The sequence below is a fragment of the Egretta garzetta genome, unplaced genomic scaffold (genome assembly GCF_000687185.1).
Source record: "Egretta garzetta isolate BGI_Z169 unplaced genomic scaffold, ASM68718v1 scaffold307, whole genome shotgun sequence".
NCBI lineage: Eukaryota > Metazoa > Chordata > Aves > Pelecaniformes > Ardeidae > Egretta > Egretta garzetta.
In genome coordinates, this window is record NW_009260294.1 from 691,270 (window position 1) to 709,892 (window position 18,623).

At 52.7% G+C, this 18,623-nt stretch overlaps 1 protein-coding gene across 2 annotated transcripts in view; it reads left to right on the plus strand.

Annotated features, from left to right (window-relative positions):
* Nucleotides 1-76: 76 nt before the first annotated feature.
* LOC104129613 (protein CEPU-1) overlaps nt 77-18,623 on the plus strand; it is a 161,299-nt gene continuing 142,752 nt past the window's right edge. For both annotated transcript variants that reach the window (XM_009642570.2, XM_035897975.1), the window contains exon 1: nt 77-243. In XM_009642570.2, the coding sequence (XP_009640865.1) occupies nt 77-243 (167 nt within the window). The remainder of the gene's footprint in view (nt 244-18,623) is intronic.

Below are 18,623 nucleotides of genomic sequence, written 5' to 3' on the forward strand. Positions count from 1 at the left end.
CACCCCACCCCTTTTCGCTCCTGGTGGCCTTGTCGGGTGTGTTTTTTGCCTGTTGGAAAAGTCCCTGCTGCCCAGGATGGGGGTCGGTGGGTGCTTAGCCCTGCCCTGGAGGTGCCTAGTCGTCCTCTGTCTCAGGCTGCTCTTCCTTGTGCCCGCAGGAGTGCCCGTGCGCAGCGGAGATGCCACCTTCCCCAAAGCTATGGACAACGTGACTGTGCGGCAAGGGGAGAGTGCCACGCTCAGGTAGGAGCAGCCGGATTTCTGCCTTGGGGAGCACGGGGGGGGTCCCACTGCATGGAGAGGGCCTTCGGGGACGTGACTCAGTTTCCCCACCGGGGATGCATCGTGTCGATCGGCGGCGCAGGACGGGCGTCGGGCAGCAAGCCGAGAGGGAGATTTGGGTGCCAGGGGACCAGGCTTTGGCTCAGCCCCCCTCCAGTCGTCCCTGGGAAAGTTACTGGGGGATGAAAAAAGGGGAGTGCGATTCCGCCTCGGCCCCCTGCCCCGCACCGGTGCGAGGCGTGGGCTCGGCTCCTGCTGTCGGTAGTCGTGGCTCGGGTGCTTTGGCTGCGTTTGGTGGGGGTCAGCAGTGCCCCGCTCCTGGGGTGTGGTGCCGGGGGTGCCTTCGTGCTTGGCAGCCCAGCCCAGCCTGGGGAAAGGGGGAGTTGTCGATTCCCCCGGTGGGCTTTTGTGTCTTTTCCCTATGCCCAAACCTGCTGGGTTGAGGGGGTGCAGGATGGGGCTGGCTCCGTAAAAATCCCCTTTTGGGGGGCTGCTGCTACCTGCCAGCATTAACTCTTTGGGGTGGGGGGAATTGTGGGGCTGGGCGTTGCACCAGGGTCCTGTCGCCTGCAGCAGCTATCTCAGGGGTGTGGGGGCTGCCAAGAAAACTGTAATTTTGCTCGGTGTAACTTCTGGGACATCTTATACCTGGATACCCATCCCTGTCCTCGCAGCAGATGGGCGCAGTCATCCCAGAAGAGATCCTGGCGAGGATGTTTGATAGGGACATTAAAAATAAAAAGCCAGGTTTTAATTGCAGCGCTGGGAAGCGGCGCTTGCAACTCCAGCGTGCTCAGGAGTGACTTTCCTCCGCCGGCGCCGTTGCATAGGTGACACTAACATCTGCGGGGCCAGCTGGGTGTGTGCGGTGAGAGCCGCACTCCTGCTTTACGCCAGAGAGTGGAGCAGGGCCAAGCTGGGGCAAAAAAAAAAAAAACCCAAAAAACCTAGGGAGGAATTTCAGCCAGGTCTCTTTTCACACCGTGGGAGGACTTGAACCACCGGCTGGGTTTGGCCCCTGGAAACGTGGATCCCCTCCCTATGTATTTCCTGCAGCTCAGCTTTTTGCAGCCAAGCGCCTCTCCCCCCGCCCCAGCCCTTGCGTGTTCCTGGGAGCCAGGGAGGGAGCTGTGGTGTGGCCATCCCTCCGGATTTGTCTTGTGTCGTGGCACGACTGGGCAAAGAGGCTTGAAAAAGGGTGGCTGAGGGTGGAGAGACGGGGTGTCGGGCTTAGGAATTCGCTCCACTGAGCTGGGCGAAAAAAGAAAAGTAGGTCCTTTCCTCTCTTGAATTGCTGGGCTCTCCCCAGCACCAAAGACCCTACAAATCTCACCAGGGGGGTGTCAAGGAGGAAGGGGTTTGGCTTACTGAAGGTCTGAGCAGCAAAATACACGGGAGGGGTGGCAGCAGCAGGGTGGTACGGGCACGGGTGCTGTGCAAACTTACTGGAAGGAGGCAAATTGCTCATGCTGCAAATTACTCGTGCTGTAGCAGGGGCCTGCAAAGGGTTTCTGGCACAGGGTTTCCAGCACAGACCATGCTGGTGCTCTGCCCTGGCACAGGGTGCTCGCCCAGTGCTGGTGGAGAACAAAGGAAAGCTGGGGTGAGTCAGCAGGAGGGATGCTTTCCGTCTGTCCGTGAGGCCTGGTGGGAAGGGGGACAAATCCTGCGCCTGGGAGGTGGCCCTGGGGAGGGAGGGCAGCGGCCGAATGCGCATCCCAGTTCAGCTGGGGAGCCCGTCCGGCAGCAAGGGATGTCCCTGTCCCGACAAATATGTCCCAGGAGACGGGCACATGGGCTTTGGAGTATGCAAACTGTGCCGATGATATTCCCGCTGTCCTGCCCCTAGAGTGGGCGTTGCTCTTGGAAATTAATGGCTTGCTGCTGCTGCCACCGGCTCGGTGCACTGCTCTGGGAGCCGGTGAGGTGGAGGACTGTGTTTTGCACTGGCATTTTGAGGCATTTTCCTTCTGGTTTGAGGTGGGAGCGGTTCGTCCGGCAGGCAGCGGTACATTGCTGCATCCCCCAGTAGGTCCCAGTCCGTGCAGCCGTGCTGCGCTGTGGCAGGAGCTGAAGGGAGAGGAACACGTGAAAACCACGCGTTTCCCGAGAAGGCAATCAGGGAAGCGTGAATCTTCCTGCCTGCTCCCCTCCCAGCCCCGCTCCCGGTGTAACCATCAACCTGTTGGGGAGGAGTTCGCTTGTTCCAAATAGCAATCCCGCTCGGAAAGGCTTCGGCAAGACCCCGCTGCTGCTCCCAACCACCTCCTGCCCAGCGCCCCTGCCTCGGGGTGGCAGTCAGGGAAGGGTGCATGGGAATGAACAAAAAAAAAAAAACAAAAACCAAACAAACAAACAAAACCCCAAAAAAATAAAAAAAAAAACCCACAAAAAACCCCCAAACAAACAAAAAAACCAAAACCAAAAAAACCGCCCAAAAACCTCAGCCCCCCCCCAAAAAAACCCTCAGAATCTCCTTTTTTCCCACTCATTTCCATGCAGGGTGGGAGGACGGTGAGTTGCAGCCAAGGATTTGGAAGGAAAGATGTTGCTAGAGGGCCCTTCTTGGTTTTTCACAGCCGACAAAAGGGAGAGCAAGCTGTGAACTTAGCAGCAGAAGTTGCTGCTTCTCTGAAGCCCTCGGGAAGTCCTGTCCCCACCGAGGGAGAGGCCTTGGTTGTTGGAAATAGGTTATTTGGTTATTTTATCCGGGGTGGCGGGGTGCCAAGGAGTCCAAGCTGCTGGCAAGCGGCAGTGCCCTGCCAAGGAGGCTTTTTCAGCTCCGTCCCTGCCGCCCCGCCAAGCACGGCTAACTCAGCGCCGCAGAAGGAAGCTGGATCCATGGCCACGAGGAGACTGCCCCGTTGTAAAGAGCACGGGCTTTGCTCCATGCAAACCTGGCTACTGTAAATCTACAGCTAGGAGTCAGTTTAGGACCAGAGTCCTCAGATGTTCAGATATTTCCTTCCGTCTTGTGATGTCTGCTGGAGGGGTGCAGGCATGCGTCTTGCTTTGGTACGAGCGCTTCAGGTGACTATTAAATTTAAATCTAGGGTTAGGCCTTGGGATAGAGCTACCATCTGGGATAGGAGGAGCGGGATTTACTCCTGGATGCAGCAAAACCTGCAGGAATAGGGGAAAAAAGGGTTTGTGGGTGTTGGGTCCAACAGCTTGGCATTTCTATCGATGCGTGCGTTGGTCCCTGAGCTGCTCCTGCCCTTGGGGTTACACCTGGGGCTCGTGTCTGTGACAAGATGGGTCAGAGCTGTCTTTCCTGCTGGCTCTTGCAAGGCCGTATCGTGAGGATGAGGCCGGTCTGCCTCCCCTCCCACCATGCCCAGACACCATCTGCCCTCCCCAGTAGCAAGTGGCTCATACTGGAGCAGACCCACGCTGAACTTTCATCCGGCGCTTGAACCGCGTCCAGGCATTTGCTGAGACCTTTGGAGCGGTTCGCTCCGCACCAAAACAAATGGCTTGATTACGATTTCGCTTTAATTGGCATCAGTCAGCGCTTTCCACGGTGAGGCTCTGACGATCCCAGCAGCAGGCGCAGGCACTTGCGTGGCGTCCCCCCGAATTCGCCGGCGCCCCAGGCAGATGGCGTGCAGACCTGGCTGTAGGACGAGGGCCACTTCTCCTCTGCCCTTCTCCTCTGGTTTTCTTGGCAGGGTGATGCAATACCTTTATTCATTCCCCCTCTGATGCTAATGCTAAAAGTCAAATCAGAGTTTAACATGAGTCAAAGCTTTTTTTGTTTTTAACCCTGCTGTTTCCCATGGTTTCCACTTGGGCTTTGCAAAGGCCCTGGGCTTTGCTGCTGAGCTCTACCGTGCTTTACCTTGGTCTGTTTTGTGCATTTATTTTTTGTGCATTTATTTTGCTCCTGTTGTGCTCTTGAAATAATTTTGGAGAAATTATAACTTGGCTGTGAAACAAAACAAAATCAAGCGTGTTTGTTTGACGGATGCAAACAGCAAGTGCTTGTTTGCTAAGCAGAAGAGTGTCTTTCTCGGAGATGGGTCTGTTTTCTGTGACTCTTTGCTGCCCCATCTTTCCCCTTTTGTCCGCAGGAGTTTCTCTTTTTGCGATGTTATTGTGTAAGATGAAGAACCGGGCTGGTCCCCGATGGGTCATGGCGTGGCGTGTCCCAGCATGCTACTTTTGCTTGGGTCCTGGGGGATGCTGCGTGTCTCCCCCCATGCCCGGGCAGGGCTGCTCCTGCCGGGGCTTGAGCGATGGTGATTCTCCGCTGAGGTTTTGGGCAGCGGCCTTTGTGGTTTGCAGTTGTTGAGCGCAGAAAGCCTGCCGGAGGGGAAGGGGAACCCGCACTGCGCTCTCTGATCCCCAGAAAGTGGTGTTTGCCAACCCTGAAGCCGGGTGCTTGGCATGGGGCTGGGCTCCTGGTGCAAAGCAGGAAAGCAAGACAGGGCAGAGGTTGTTCACGGGAGGGTCCAGCCGTGGTTGCTAAAGCCTGCTTGGCAGCCGCACAACTCTGGGTCCGTTTTGCTCGAGGCTCCCCACTCCCGTCACTGGCGGTGGGAGCTGCAATAACCCCATTGCAGGGTGTTGCTTGTCCAGCCCTTTCCCATGCTTGTCCAGCCCTTTCCCACACGCTGGCAGCCCCCCGGATGCCCCGCGGGCATGGCCTCCCCATCACAGCACTCCCACCTCCGGCCCTGCTCCGCCAACTCCCCCTGTCCTTGCCCAGCCATCACACTTAGCAGCGTGCTTCTCCCTCCCCAGGGCTCAGGCCTGTGGCACGCTGCTCCCGGGAAACATTCATCCTGTTCTGATGGTCTCCAAGCTTGATACCTGGTATTTTTATTTTTATTTTTTTTGTCCTGCTACAATGATTTATTTTGGAACCTCACCTGGCAGAGACCGAAGCTCCTGGTTGCTTCCCTGCCCGCTTCCCAAGCCCAGACCAAGGGGATATAGCCTGGAGCCTAAGGTGTAATTACTTTGCTGATGATGATTACTGAGCAGTGAAGGACTCCTGAGCTCATGGTCCAGCCCCCGCAGTCCTGCGGGCGTGGGGTGAGGATGGAGCTAAGCTGCCGATTTGCACGTTAACAACCAAAGTTTATTCCCCTGACGCCAGCACGCTTGCTTTCTCCTTCAACCCCCTCTCCTTTTTGTTCCTGAGGGTTAGGGCATAAATTCTGGGCTGTGGTGACCCCTCTTGTGTTAAGGTGAAGGATGGGGAGAGCATGTTCTCCGGCACTCAGGAAATCCTTGCAAACCTGAGCAGTACTGAGGGTTAGGACTTGAGCTTCTGCTTCCATCGGTGCACGCTGCCGCTTCATCCCTGCCTCTCTCCTCCTCCCATCATTGCTGGGTCCTCCTTTCTGGCCAGGCTTTCCTTTCCATGGCCCTGGAGATCATCCATCAGAGGGGCTGCAGGAGCCCCGAGTGCTGCCCACGTGCGATGCTCGCGGCTGTTTGTAGCCTGCGAGTCGATTGCTTTGCTTGCGATGGCATGTTTGTGAAAGAGGAGTTTATTGCTAAAGTGACATGTCAGCAAATCTTCGCCACCTCTCTCCCATCTCGGAGATGGAATCAGCTTAAAGTGGGGAAAAAAAATTGTCATATGCATGGATTTTTATTTTTTTTTTCCTTTCCCTGAGTGCAATTTCCATCTGAGATGAGACAAACTCCTGATTGCTGTGCCAGAGGAGGGTTTCCCTTTATAGCTCTCCTGGTAGAGCTGCAGCCTGTAGTTCACTGGAGCTGTCTGGGCTGGGGTCTCCTAGGGGATAAGCCTGCCTTTCTGGAGCTGTCATCTCCATCGTAGGGTCAACCATCTCCGGTCTACCAGCTCTGGAAAGATTGAAGTCAAACAGACTTGTACCCTGCTCCCCTGGGATGGGAGAGGAGGAGGAGGTAGAGGGGCAAGGAGGAAGGGAGGTCAGGGCAGCCTTGCATGTGACAGGGCTGGCCAGTGGAGGGTTGCTGGGCTGGGGTTTCTAATGGCTATGCTGGGGGCTATGAAATGGAGTTTCAGTTCTTAGCCCCGATATCGACTCCTCGTGTGACATGAGGTGCCCTCCTAGGTCCTATAAATGTGAATATTCGCGTGCGGCAATTGCAACGCTTCCTTTCTCTGGCTCTGTGAGTCATCTGCTTGCATTGCAGTCTTTTTGTGGGCAGGATGCATCCCTCTGTAAGGAAAATGCTAAGAGTGTCCTACCGGAGGGCACCACAGATGTCCACTGGTGCCCTGCCCTTGCTTGGAGTTTAAAGGGGCAAACTGTGAGCATTTTTCAGCCGGGGTTACCAGGGAATTGTCATTGCGGGGGTATCCGGTGTATGGTTGTGGTACTGCAGGGCTGCTTGGTGGGTGGATGATCGTTAGGTAGGAGCTGAAGCAAAATCAGGGATTGGGGGCCAGCGAAAGCAGCGCCATCCCCAGCTGCAGGACCACCCATAGCTCCAAACTCTGCTGAGAAGCCGCTCTCATCGTGACGGTGAGCTAAGCTAAGCCTCGGACTTGGGCGCTTGTGGGAGGTGGTCCAAGGGATGGCAACCAGCCTCAGCTCTAGCTCTTGGCCACCCCGATGCGCCGTCCCTGCGCTGCCCTGCTCTGCCTTGGCAGAGCCCTTTGTGGCAATGAGCACGCCGCCACTTGGCATTGCACGTTGTGCACTGGCAGCTCCACGCGTGTGTTAACAAGAGGTGGACTGGGGATGGGGGTCGTCTTCGGCTTGCTTAAATCACTGGCTCTTCTGTTGGCCTCACTGGGGTCACTCTAACTTACGCCGTTGGGAAAATCTTCCTCTTGGCCAAGCAGAGTTGTTCTTTTCTCTTCCCAGACCCACCCAAAACAGCCAGTTTTTGCTCAGACACCCTTATTTTCCTTTAGGAGGAAAGGGGAAAATCAGGAAGGGACTAATCTACGACCACATCAGTGGGAGAATGGGCTAATAGGAATTGTAATGAGAATACAGAGCCAAACAAACAAGCAAATGGGAAACTGCAATCCCACCAATGCAATGGAGAGATTTATGCCGACAAAGGGGCTGATCCAGTGCTCATTAATGTCACCACAAGTCGTTATCCTAACTGTAATGGACTGTGGATCAGGTTGGAAGACGGCGTTTTAGTCCTGCTACAATATGCAAACTGTTAACGGGTCGTGCGTGGAATAGCAATGCAGAAAAGCCCCCTCCTAACAGCAAGAGTTTGCTTGCTGTTGCATGCAGCACCTTTGCAAAGCAAATGGGAAATACCTTCTGCTTGCCTTAGGTTCAGTTTTCAGAGGTGCAAGGCTGTGAAGGAGCCAAGTCTGAGACTTGGGCTTTGCTGTCTGGATGCTGCAGCGTCTGCTGAAATGCCAAACGCGTCTTAATCATTAGGATATTAAAAAATCTTGCTTTAAATAAGGATTCTTCAGCTGGTGGTGAGTGGTGTTGGCTCTCGCCACCAGCAGTCATGCTGGGAAGCAGTCGTTAGTTTATCCGCAAAGCGTGGAGGCAGAAGAGCAGATGGATGGGTACAGAAGGGCTGAAGGCAAACTTGACTTTGCAGCTGGATTCTCCCGTGGAAAAACCCGTGTCAGTGAGATGGAGACAAGGGCTGGAGAGCTGAGCCTGGTCTGAAGGTGGGGACACCTTTGGGGAGAGTGCTGAATAGGGAAGGACACCAAGGGTCAAACAGGAGACGTGCAAGTCCAGCTCTGCATGTCAATGAGGATGGAGTAAATAAGGAATAAAACCACCTTCCAACATGAGCAGCTGGTGAAATATCACAGGTTTGGTTTTTTTTTTTTTACTCAGAGATGGGAGTTTTTGACCGGCTCTGCGCCTGCAACCATAAATGGCTCTGACACCTGCGTCTGTTTTATCAGACACATGCAGAGCCCCGGACATGATCCAAACATTCATTACTTTGGATTTTTGAGTCTGATTTGGGTTTTTTCTTTTTCTTTTTTTTTTTTTTTTTTTTTTTTTTTTATGGTGGGATCATTATTTTCCCAGCTTTGCATCCTCTGTTCAGCAGCAAAACCGATGTGTTTTTCAGAATTACGTTTCTTACATATCTCTAGTAAGGAGCCTGATAGGAATCTGTCGAGAAAAGCACATTCTCAGAGGTACAGAAGGAGTGCAGGGCAGCTCCAGGTTCAGAGCTACTTCCAAATCTCAACGTGGTTTGGACCCGCAGGTAGGCATAGCACTGATAGAATCATGGAATGTTTTGGGTGGGAAGGGACCCCCAGAGGTCACCCAGCCCAACCCCCCTGCAGGAGCAGGGACACCTTGAACCACATCAGGTTGCTCACAGCCCCGGCCAACCTGGCCTGGAATGGTCCCAGGGATGGGGCCTCCACCCCCTCTCTGGGCAACCCCTGCCAGGGTTTCACCACCCTCACTGGAAAGAATTTCTTCCTTAGATCCAGTCTAAACCTCCCCTGCTTCAGTTTAAAGCCATCCCCCCTTGTCCTGTCCCAGCTGGCCCTGCTAAAAAGCTTGTCCCCCCCTTTCCTCTGGGCCCCCTTGAAGCCCTGACCGGCCGCACTCAGCTCTGCCCGCAGCCTTCTCTTCTCCAGGCTGAACACCCCCAACTCTCCCAGCCTGGCCTCACAGCAGAGGGGCTCCAGCCCTCGGAGCATTTTAGTAGCCCTCCTCTGCGTGAAGGTATATTTAGGTCCTTCCCCTTCAGTCCTCCAAATTCAGTAAATTATGGGTGTAGGGCTTTATTCCAGGATAATCTTTATTATCTTACATACCTGTTCACTTATGGTTTGGTACAAAGCTCTTGATGAGCTCAAAGGAAGAGCGACCTAGGTGAAAACTTGAGCAAGTATTTTCCAAGGCTCTAAAGGTTTGGTCCTTTTCTTGCATTGCAGTTCAGTGGGAGCGAGGCGAGCCCCTGCTTCTCCTACTTTTATTTGAAAATTTCAGACTTCTACCATTTGTTACATAAAAAATACTTTTTTTTTTAAAAAAAATTCTCAAACTTTTTACTGAACAATCCATTTCTTTCTTGCGTACCTTGAGTGGAAAATACTTAGTTTAGAATTTCCTTGTTGGGAAAAGGGCAGAGTTGGAAAAATTGTCTGTCTGTCTTTTCATCTGAGTATATGAGTTCATTGAAGCATCTTGTCAAATTTTACAGACAACTCTCTGATTAAAGTTTCCAAGTGTCTTATAGGAAACAGTGCGATTTTGATTTTATTCAGTCTCTGAAGGGAAGGATTTCTGGATACACGGAGTTTTGCTTTAGCTGAAAAAAAATTATTTCCCTGCTCACCTCTGCACTGCTTTGCATTTCGGAGTCAATTTTTCTGTTATACTTCATCCCTCCTATTGCTTTCCTCTAGCTGGAGGAGCTGCTCTGCTTTGACTCAGACAAAGTTGACGTTAAATCTATGTTTTCCAAGGCCAAATTTCAGGCTGGCCAATGCCCGGTGTGACCCCGTTTGCTCAGTAAACTTGCCCAGCGTGAGAGTCAAGGCGAAGCGTCGCGGCGTTGGGAGGGAGCAGCTTGGAGGTGCGCTGCTGGCGCGTGTGTTAAGTGGTGTGATTTAGTCCTCTATGAACATGGGGATCAAAAGGTATCCATTAGCCTTGACTTGTGTAATCATGAAATTAAAGAAAGCCTCTCCCCTCTCTAGATGCTTGTACTCTGTGGTCAGAAGGTCAAAATCCTGTCTAGGGTTGTTATTGCTTCATCGTGGAGGTGGTTGGTTGAGGGAGATGCCTTCACTGGTGCGTGTCAGCTGGGTCTCCTAAATTTCTCTGGTTGTCCTTGGCTCGTGGAGGACAGCAGCTGCAATTTCCTTGCTGGTTTAAAGCCAGCAGCATGCAGACGGTTGACATTGTTTAGAGAGACATGGGGCCCTTCACCTCAGACGCCTCCATGAGTCTGAAACCAGCATGCCAGACGCTTCTGGCCATTCAAAGGTCCACTTGGTGACTGCCATCCATTCAAGTGGCACTGCCCTAAGTAGTCTCAACCAATGGCCAAGGTCTTGAGGAGATCATGGAGTGATAAACAGCCTCGTGGTCCTTCTAGAAAAGACTGAAGGCTTGATGGCAATGCGTTGCGTAGGAGAAACTTCACCCACCCTGCTGGGACGGTCCCTCCAGGGTCGGTGGGAGTTGCAGCCCTCACTCCTTGTAGGTTCAGCGGGAAGGGAAGGTGCGGAGCGAGGTCCTGAGCACACAAGGGGTTTGCAGCCTGCGGTGGAAAGGGAGGCTGAAACCCCGGCGGGCGCGCGGAGAGGCACCGCTGGGCTGCCGAATAAGTGCGATGGGGAGATGTCAGCTCTTCCTCTCAGCTTCCCTTTGCAGCGCCAACTGTCAGTAATTTAACTAACGTTTTGTAAATAAATGTGGCATTCGGACAGCTGTCACCACGCCTGTTATAAACACTCCTTTTGTCACTAAAAGCTGGCAGTACCGCTCCGTTTCCCCTGGAAATGCAGCTACCACTGCCAGTTAGCTCCTGAAGCCAGGGCTGTCAAGGAATCGCATGCCGGCCGGTGGCTGGGAGACTGTGGCTTGGCGCGGGGAGCCCAGCGAGGCATTGCCAGGGCCTGGTGCGAAGGCAGCTTTTGCAGCTCGAAAATAAATAAATGGCCCGATCAGCGAGCAAGAAAACCCATTTGAATGTGGCTGGGGGGGGGGGGGGGGCCCAGCCAGGATCCCAGGCGGTCCAGCTGCGGTGCCCGTGGTGGTACTGGTTGCTCTGCCATCTCATCCCAGCTCCGTGGGTAGCACAGGTAGGATGAGATGGGGAGCCCAGCCAGACCTGGCTTTGATGCGCCAAGGGAGCAATTTGGCAGTGGTGCACCACAAATGCTTTTCGCTTTGGGAGCGTGGGCTCCTCACGCATGAAGCTTTGGTTTCGGTAAAGTTGGTCTCTCCGGGACTGGGCTGGATTTGAGCGGAGACATCTGTCCTTTGAGCCCATCAGTCTTGCTCAGCACGCTTGTCCTATTAGGAGCATGTTCAAAGCCTTCAGGCAGTCTGGATGCTTCTCCTCCGAACAAACCTGACTGGAGAGGGGATGCTGTTGTCTTTCTCCTTGCTGGGAAGTCTTGATCCTCTACTTCTTTGCTCCTTTCATCTTTCAGGGACCCTTGCAGCTCCCAACAACCCTCCCTTGGCCCACGGCGTTTCTCTCCTGGTATCGGGTGGTATAAGTTTCAGCAGTCAGCACCTATAGCCTTGCCGTGCTGCATTGATGTGTGATGCAGGCAGCGTAGACATCGGCACATGACATCTCTCTCTAAGCTGCTGTAAAATTAGCCTCATCTCAAGTGGCAGAAAATGATCATATCCTCGCTTGAGGGCGATGAAGAATATTCCTGAGTCACTGCTAGTGATGGAATAGGCAGAAAATCCAGCGTGATACACAACTGCCCACTCAGTTTTAATCGCCGAGGCCATTTGCTGCTGCAGAGCCTTAAGATGCAGCTTCCTCCTCCTCTCCCTCCCTTCCATCCATCACTCCCCTTGGCGGCCCAGGCTGCGGATCCCAGCAGGGGCAGAGCAATTTCCCGTCCCGCTGGTGAGGCTGCAGGCTATGAGCATCCCGTGCTGCTTCCCCGTTCCCCGGGGAGGAGAGGAAGGGGCCAAAGCTTCCTTTTCTTAAAGCAATTGGAGGGAAAAGATGGAGCCTGCCCTCCTCAGTTCTCTTCCTTCCAGGCTGCGATCCTGCAGCCTGGGAAAAACTCTCCTCCAAGCTCACCCGCGTCTCCACAAATTTTCCCTGCTGCCTCCGAAGCAGCTGCTGTGTCCACGGGGACATTTCCTTTCGCGTTTCTCAGCTTTAGTTCAAAGCCATCTCCCCGGATTTTTATGTCTTGGATAAAGCCACCCTCTTTTCTACAACTGCCAGCTCAGTGCCTGGGAAGCCTCTTGCCAAATTTGATGGCGATTAAGGCCAAGAAAACCCTTCAAAACACTGATGATCAGAAGCAAAGAGCTGTAATGCTTCCCTTCCTTGCATATGCTCCCTGGCAGCATGTTTGTGCTAAGGACTCCTCGAAGGAGTCCTGCCCCGCCAGCTTTCCCCCCAAATTCAGGTGGAAGCCCCCGGGAGCAGGTTGAAGGGTCTGCAAAACCCTGGCAAGGTTCATGTGAGTCCATCGGCTTGGGAATCGCCTCCTTCTTCTGGTCTTCCATGTGGCTCAATTGCCACCCATCTGCTTCGGCATCGTTTTGGGGGAAAACCGTAGCAATCCTCAGGTTTGTGCAGGCGTCTGAATGAGCCCTCTCTTTTCTCCAGTCGGGGCTTGTCAGTATTTATCCCTTAACCTGATTTTTAGATGTTCTCTATCCTGCAGATTTGCCGGGATATGCTATTCACACAAAACTCTCCTGGTGTCAGACTTCTGCTAGGATAGCTTAATAGCTCCTACCAGCCTGCGAGGGGAATAAGCGGGACTGGCAACCGTACAGACGCGCAGGCATAAATGTGTCAAAGCAGGGGGTTTTGCCAGTGTAAAAAAAAAAAAAAATATTGCAGAAGCTCACTCCCCCCCCAGTGGAGATTGCGAAAGTTTCTCGCCCCGGTCGGCCAAATCTGGGCAAGTTTCCGTGAATCCTGCTCCCCTCTCCGTAATCCCTGGCAGCTTTGCACGCCGTGCATTTATTTGTCAGTGCAAGCAGGTGCAGAGCTGCAGGACATGGGCCGAGCATCTCGCTTTGGTGGTTATTCCAGCGTAGAGCCGCTTTATTCTCGTGTCGGGCAGCATGATCGGTGCTATTCCTCAGCTTAATTTCCTTTTTCCTCCCCTCTCCCCCCAAAAAACGGAATCGGGGTGGTGCGTTTTGGGTTCGGTTCAGCGGGAACGCAGGAGACCAGTATGAAAATGAATAGATGGGGGTAATTTGGGGGGGGGGAGTGTGGTAACTCACCACCCCTGAGCACACTCGCATTCTGCACACGCCAGCCGTCGTGGCTCACAGAGACCGAATTTGTGTGGGAATGTATATTTATATACCTTGCGCAGGGCTAACGAACGAAGATGGATACAGTGCGGGGGGAGAGCAATTCGTGCAGATACCTGTCGGGAGAGGCAGGACACAGGGATAAAGCCAGCGGGAGCCGGCGTGGGTACCGCAGCCGTGCCCGGGAAAAAGCAGTACCTTGGTAAATCGATGGCGGGGGCTGCTTTGGGGAGAGGTGGGGGGACAAGCCCAGGAGTAAATGCTCTAATCTTTTCTCCGGGTGGTGCCAAATGCCGCTTGTTTCTCCTGCTGTGAGTCTGAAACAGCCCTGCTAACCTCTGGCAAAATCGGGAGGCTAACAAGGGAGTGAAGGCTGACTTTGCGGTGTTTATTTTTTTTATTTTTTTTTTTTTCCCCTGGCTTGGGAAGGAAGAAATAAAGTTAGATTTCAAGTGGGGTTGTTGCAGTAATGGAGGGAAATGAGAAATGCTCTTCAGCTGCCTTCTCCTTCCTCGCGTCCCCATAAATAACCCTTCTCACTCGGAGACGGCTCGGCTCTTACTTAGAGGAGAGAGCTGGGGTTTGGCTGTTGTTATTTTTTTGCCGCAGCTCAAGGGCCCCTTCTCTTTCCTGCCTGCAGTGCACCTCGTCGGAGCCTGCTTCCCCCCGCCCAGGGCTGCTCTCCCAAAAGTGGTTCCTCTTCTGATGCGGGCTCTGGTTTGCGGGGAGCCCCCCTGGTGGGCAGGGCTGCTCCCCCATGGGCAGGGCTGCCCCCCGGCAGCCATGGCTCTTGGGCACGGTTGCTGGCACGTTCCCTTCTCTACCGCCATGTTCCTGATGCCAAGGAGGTCCCAAGCAACGGGGCTACCTTGGTGCCAGGCCTGGCTTCCTTCAGTCCAATGCCAATGGCGAGTGAAGTGTGAGCCTTTGCTGGGCGGGTGGACAGCAGCAATTCCAGGTGTCTCCTCCTGGGGAGGTAGCCAAAAATGGCTTAAAATGCCCATGATACTCCGTGGTCTTTCCATGTCCACCCTCTTTTAAGAAAACCAGGTCTGCGTTAGCTTTATCCATCAGTGAAGCGTTGTCCTTCCGTCGGTGAGGCAGAGCTTGCAAACTGTGTCTGGGAACCAAGGGACAAAAAGTGGCACTGTAGAGATATTTTTTTAGATCTATGTGGTCTTTTAACGATTTTTGGCCAGGTTTTGCATGTGGTTTCGTCACCCTGTCTCTAGCTCACTTGCCCAGAAGTCGGTCAGAACATCTTTGTGCATTCGTGGAAGCGAGGTGCAGGTGATGGCTCTTCCTCTTCATGTCCCCTTTTACCGGTCACCATTTCTGCTAATTTTTGTGAATCAGCTGGTAGGTTTTGGTTGGGTTTTACAGAGGGTTGGGTAGAGGCCGAGAGACCTCGTTAGTCTTCTGATATAATGACAGAATGAGCTCAACTCTTGTACGAGACACCCGAGAATCTGCGTGGGCATCGTCTGTGTGTAAGACTCGAGGGAAGAGGGAGCTCCAGCCTGAGCTCGCATCGTTGAAGACTGAAGTGTGTAGGAAACCACTCATCCTTCATGATATGTGTGGAGAAACTCATTAAAAGCAGCAAGGAATCCAGGTGGGGAGGGGTTGAGCGCTCCAGATTGCGTGTAAGGAAAACTGCGAAGATGACGTGGTGGTGGTGGAGACAGCCTGCCAGTCCGGGCGTCAAGGAGAAGAGACGAAAGCTCGGGGTTTCGCTTGTAATGCAGCCGATATCAAACCAGGGCTGCTGCACTTTGCTTGCCTGAATCCGAAGGCTGCAACAGCTGTGGCATTGCTGAAACCGGCTGGCTCACCCTTCCCTGCGGGTGAAAAAAAAAAAAATAAAAAAAGAAAAAAGCAAAAAAAAAAAGCAGCACAACAGCAATGACAAAAAAAATAATAAAAAAGCCAGTAACTCGCTTTCCAGAAGTTCCTAATGCTGCAACAGGCAAAGCGCTGGAGATAAAAGAAATAAAAAAGCGGGGGAAAGAGGGAGAAAATGCATTTATGAGCTCTCAAACTAACAGCATGCAACTCTCATATTATTTTTTCCTCCTTAGCCTTTGAAACAGAACAACGGCCCGGAGCCTTCTCGGCAGATGGACAATGTGCGTGCCTTAACCACTTAACAGCCATTAGCCTAATTTCACGTACTGGAGCCAAATTAAATAATAAGTAAGAGGCTATGAAAAGCTGGTTTGGAGGCTGCGTTACTGCCTTTCACTTGATAACCTTCTCATAAACAGATGCTCTCTCTCTACCCTATTAACCTTGTCTGAGAGCGGGGAGGGGGGCTTTGGTGAAGCAAATAAGCCAGACCTTGGTGGGGAGGGGGGAGGCAAGCCGGAGGGGCCAGATGTGGGGGTCCTCCGGATTTCGGAGGCTCCTCTTGTTTTTCTCCCCCGATGCCCTGGCTACGGAGGAGTCGCTGAGCAAGAGCCCGTTCTGCGGTTGCGTCCAGGTCGTTTTAATGTGCCAAATGATTCATCTTGATCAGTGAGCCCATCTGTACCTGCTGGGCGAGGCTGCGCCACCCGGAGCTGATTTTGTGGACAAAGCTGTTTGACTTGGTGGAAAGGGGAGATGGTGCTGATAGACACGAAAGGGGAGGTGGCCCCGTGGCTCGGTGCCTAATCCCTCCCCGGTTTTGGCTCAGGCAGGGCACGGGGGGCTGCTGCATCCTCCAGCCTGGTCGTACCGCTAGCTCGCCCTTTCAGATGATGTCATTTTGCTGCTCTTTGCCTCTTCCCCCCCACCACCCCCCCCGCTGAAATAGGAATAATAGTACTTGCCTAAGCTTTGGGAATTTGTGAGTATTAATTAGCTTGCAAAATGCTTTTGACATTATTTTGGGGGTGGGAAGGTGAGGCATTTGCAGGTGTGTGCAGGTTGTGTGCAATTTCTTTTATTTTTTTTTTTTGCTACCAAACTCTGCGCTTTGCGTCTTGACTTTGGGCCTTTGCAAGTTTTCAGGGGATTATAGATGACCGTGCAGCTATTTTCGGTGAAAGGTTTTATTTATTAAAAAGCCATCTTCCTTCATTAAGAAGATACACTGATGGGAAATAGATGAGCGGCTCTATTCCTGGCGTGTAGCGTGCCACCGAGCTGATGTGCTGTGAGCCCTCCCTCGATGCACGAAACATCTCTCTATGGAGCCACCCAAAATTTTGGTGCACGAACCATTCCCTTGTCTCGGCCGCAGGGTCCAAGGCCTGGGGATAGACCTTGCTTTGCTCTCGGTGCAATATTTCCAGCAGTTCCTTGGTGCCAGCAGCAATTTGACTTTCCTTCCTTGGTGGTTTTCCTCGTCTAAGTTCTCGCGCAGGCTCCGCTTTCATATGCAAAACCCGTCCTCTGCCTGGCGCGGAAGCCGATAAAGCCAGGTTTCTTACAAGTTTGCTTCGGTTTGGGCCAAGTAGGAGTAAATGACTTGCCGCCTGCAGCGGGGACGTTTGGAAAGGCTTTGTGCTGTGTGGATTCTCTGAGGTTCAGATGAGGATGAATCTCATTTTTATGTGGCCTTTCCCTCCACGGGGCACTCGCAGAGTCCCTCTCCTGTACCTGGCTGCCTAGCTGCACTAGACTTGCAGGTACATAATGTCTTTGAGCCATCTGTTCCTCTGTCAAATTTAGTTAAAATTGGCCGAAGGCTTCACAAATTATTGGGGAAGATTGCTAGACAGAGGCACACAGGCAAAGAGCACGATTGCATAAGCTCATTCTGGTAGGACTCAAGGCTAAAAATACATCAGGGCATGTTATTTGGAGACAAGGCAGCCGGGGAGATGGGATCCACATCCAGCCTTTCCCCAGTGAGAGAGAGATTAGACTTGGGTCTATTTTTTGGTGCTGTAGAACGCTCCTCTGTGGAGATGGACTTTGCTTTGGGTTGGATGTGCCGCCTTATCTTTTCCTTTCTTCTATCATGTGGCTTTCTGTCCAAAATGAGTCCTGTTAATCCTCATCTGTTCCGAGGCGCTGACCCTTATGCTGAGATGCTGCAGTTGTTTGCTGAAGAACTCCAAGAAGGGCTGGGACATGGTCTTTGCTTGGTGGCTGCGGAGTCAAGCATGCAGCTTGGCCAGTTAGTAGTGAGCTTCTTGCTGGAGGAAAGGAAAGGGAAGGGTTGTATGCAGGCAAGAAGGTCAAGCGAGCAGGAGCAGTCCCAGGCCACCATCTCCCCCAGGCCAGTCTGAACAGGCTGAGCTCTCTGCTCGATGCACTGGGATGTGCCTCCTGCAGACCTTCTCAAGTGCCTGTCTCTGGTTTTGTCTCTCTCAGTGCAGTATTTCTTAGCTCAAGTAAGATCGTAGCTCTTGGGAGTGCTGACACTTTGATCCAGGAGCTCTCCTCCAGGTGTTGGCTGGATGCGGTCCTCCTGAGTGCAAAATCCTGAGTGGGCGCTGGATGGGATTGTCCGGGTGAAATGTTTGGGGGGGATCTTGCTGGGGACTTTGGGTGGTGAGAAACCTGTGGAGAGGCTTTGTGCCGTGCTGCTCGGATGGATGGAGTGACCAGCTCCCCCTGTGCATGCCACATGTTCCCACTGTTGATGCAGTGCCTGCACGGCATCGTCAGGCATTCGCCAGCGGAGCTCAACGTGCTCGTGTTGCTGCCTGCGTCACCTGGGAGTACGTTTTAAAACCAGGATGTTCCCAGTCAGATCAGTCTTAGCTTTGGGCATCCAGAAATTAGGTGCCTGACCCAAGCGGGTCTTGGAAAAGAGAGGGGGCCAGTCCATCTCCCAGAGTCCTGTCTCATGTCATTGGCTACAGGGGGATGTAGATGACCAGCATGGGATAAAGTGAGATGCAACGCATCTTTTAGAAGAGAGAAAAAGCAAAGGAACTGGCAACCCCCCCCTCTCAAAGGCTGGGTTGCTCTCGATCCATTAGCATTTCTGTAGGAGCCCAGAAAAGCACGAGCAATCTGGGATACTTGCTCCTGTAACTGCAGGTGTCGGAGATGATGGATGTCTGCATCTGAGCGTGTTGTCTAGTCCCCCTTTGTAGTTGCTGGAGAGCAATGGGCCTTTTTAGGGTGCAATTCATCCCAGTCTAAGGCAGATGTCTAAAATAGGTCAGACAGATTGTGTCCTAGCAGTGCCTTTTTCTCTCCGTTTGCTATAAAACCGGGGTCCAAATGGCTAGCTTGCATGTCGGAGTGATAAAACCCAACCCAAGCGTTTAGAAGAAGCCATAGGATCAAAATAGGAAACATCTGACATTGATCAGGAGGTGGTGTTAGAGCCAGGCAAGAAAGCACCTGATACTTCACCAAGCAGAAATGGGGTGGGTTTTGTGATTTATTTTTTTTTTTATTATTATTTTTTTATTTTTTGAGGTTTGTGGAGGGGTTTTTGTTTCTGTTGGTTGTGGTTTTTTTTTTTTTTTTGGGGTTTAAGGGGGTTTTGGT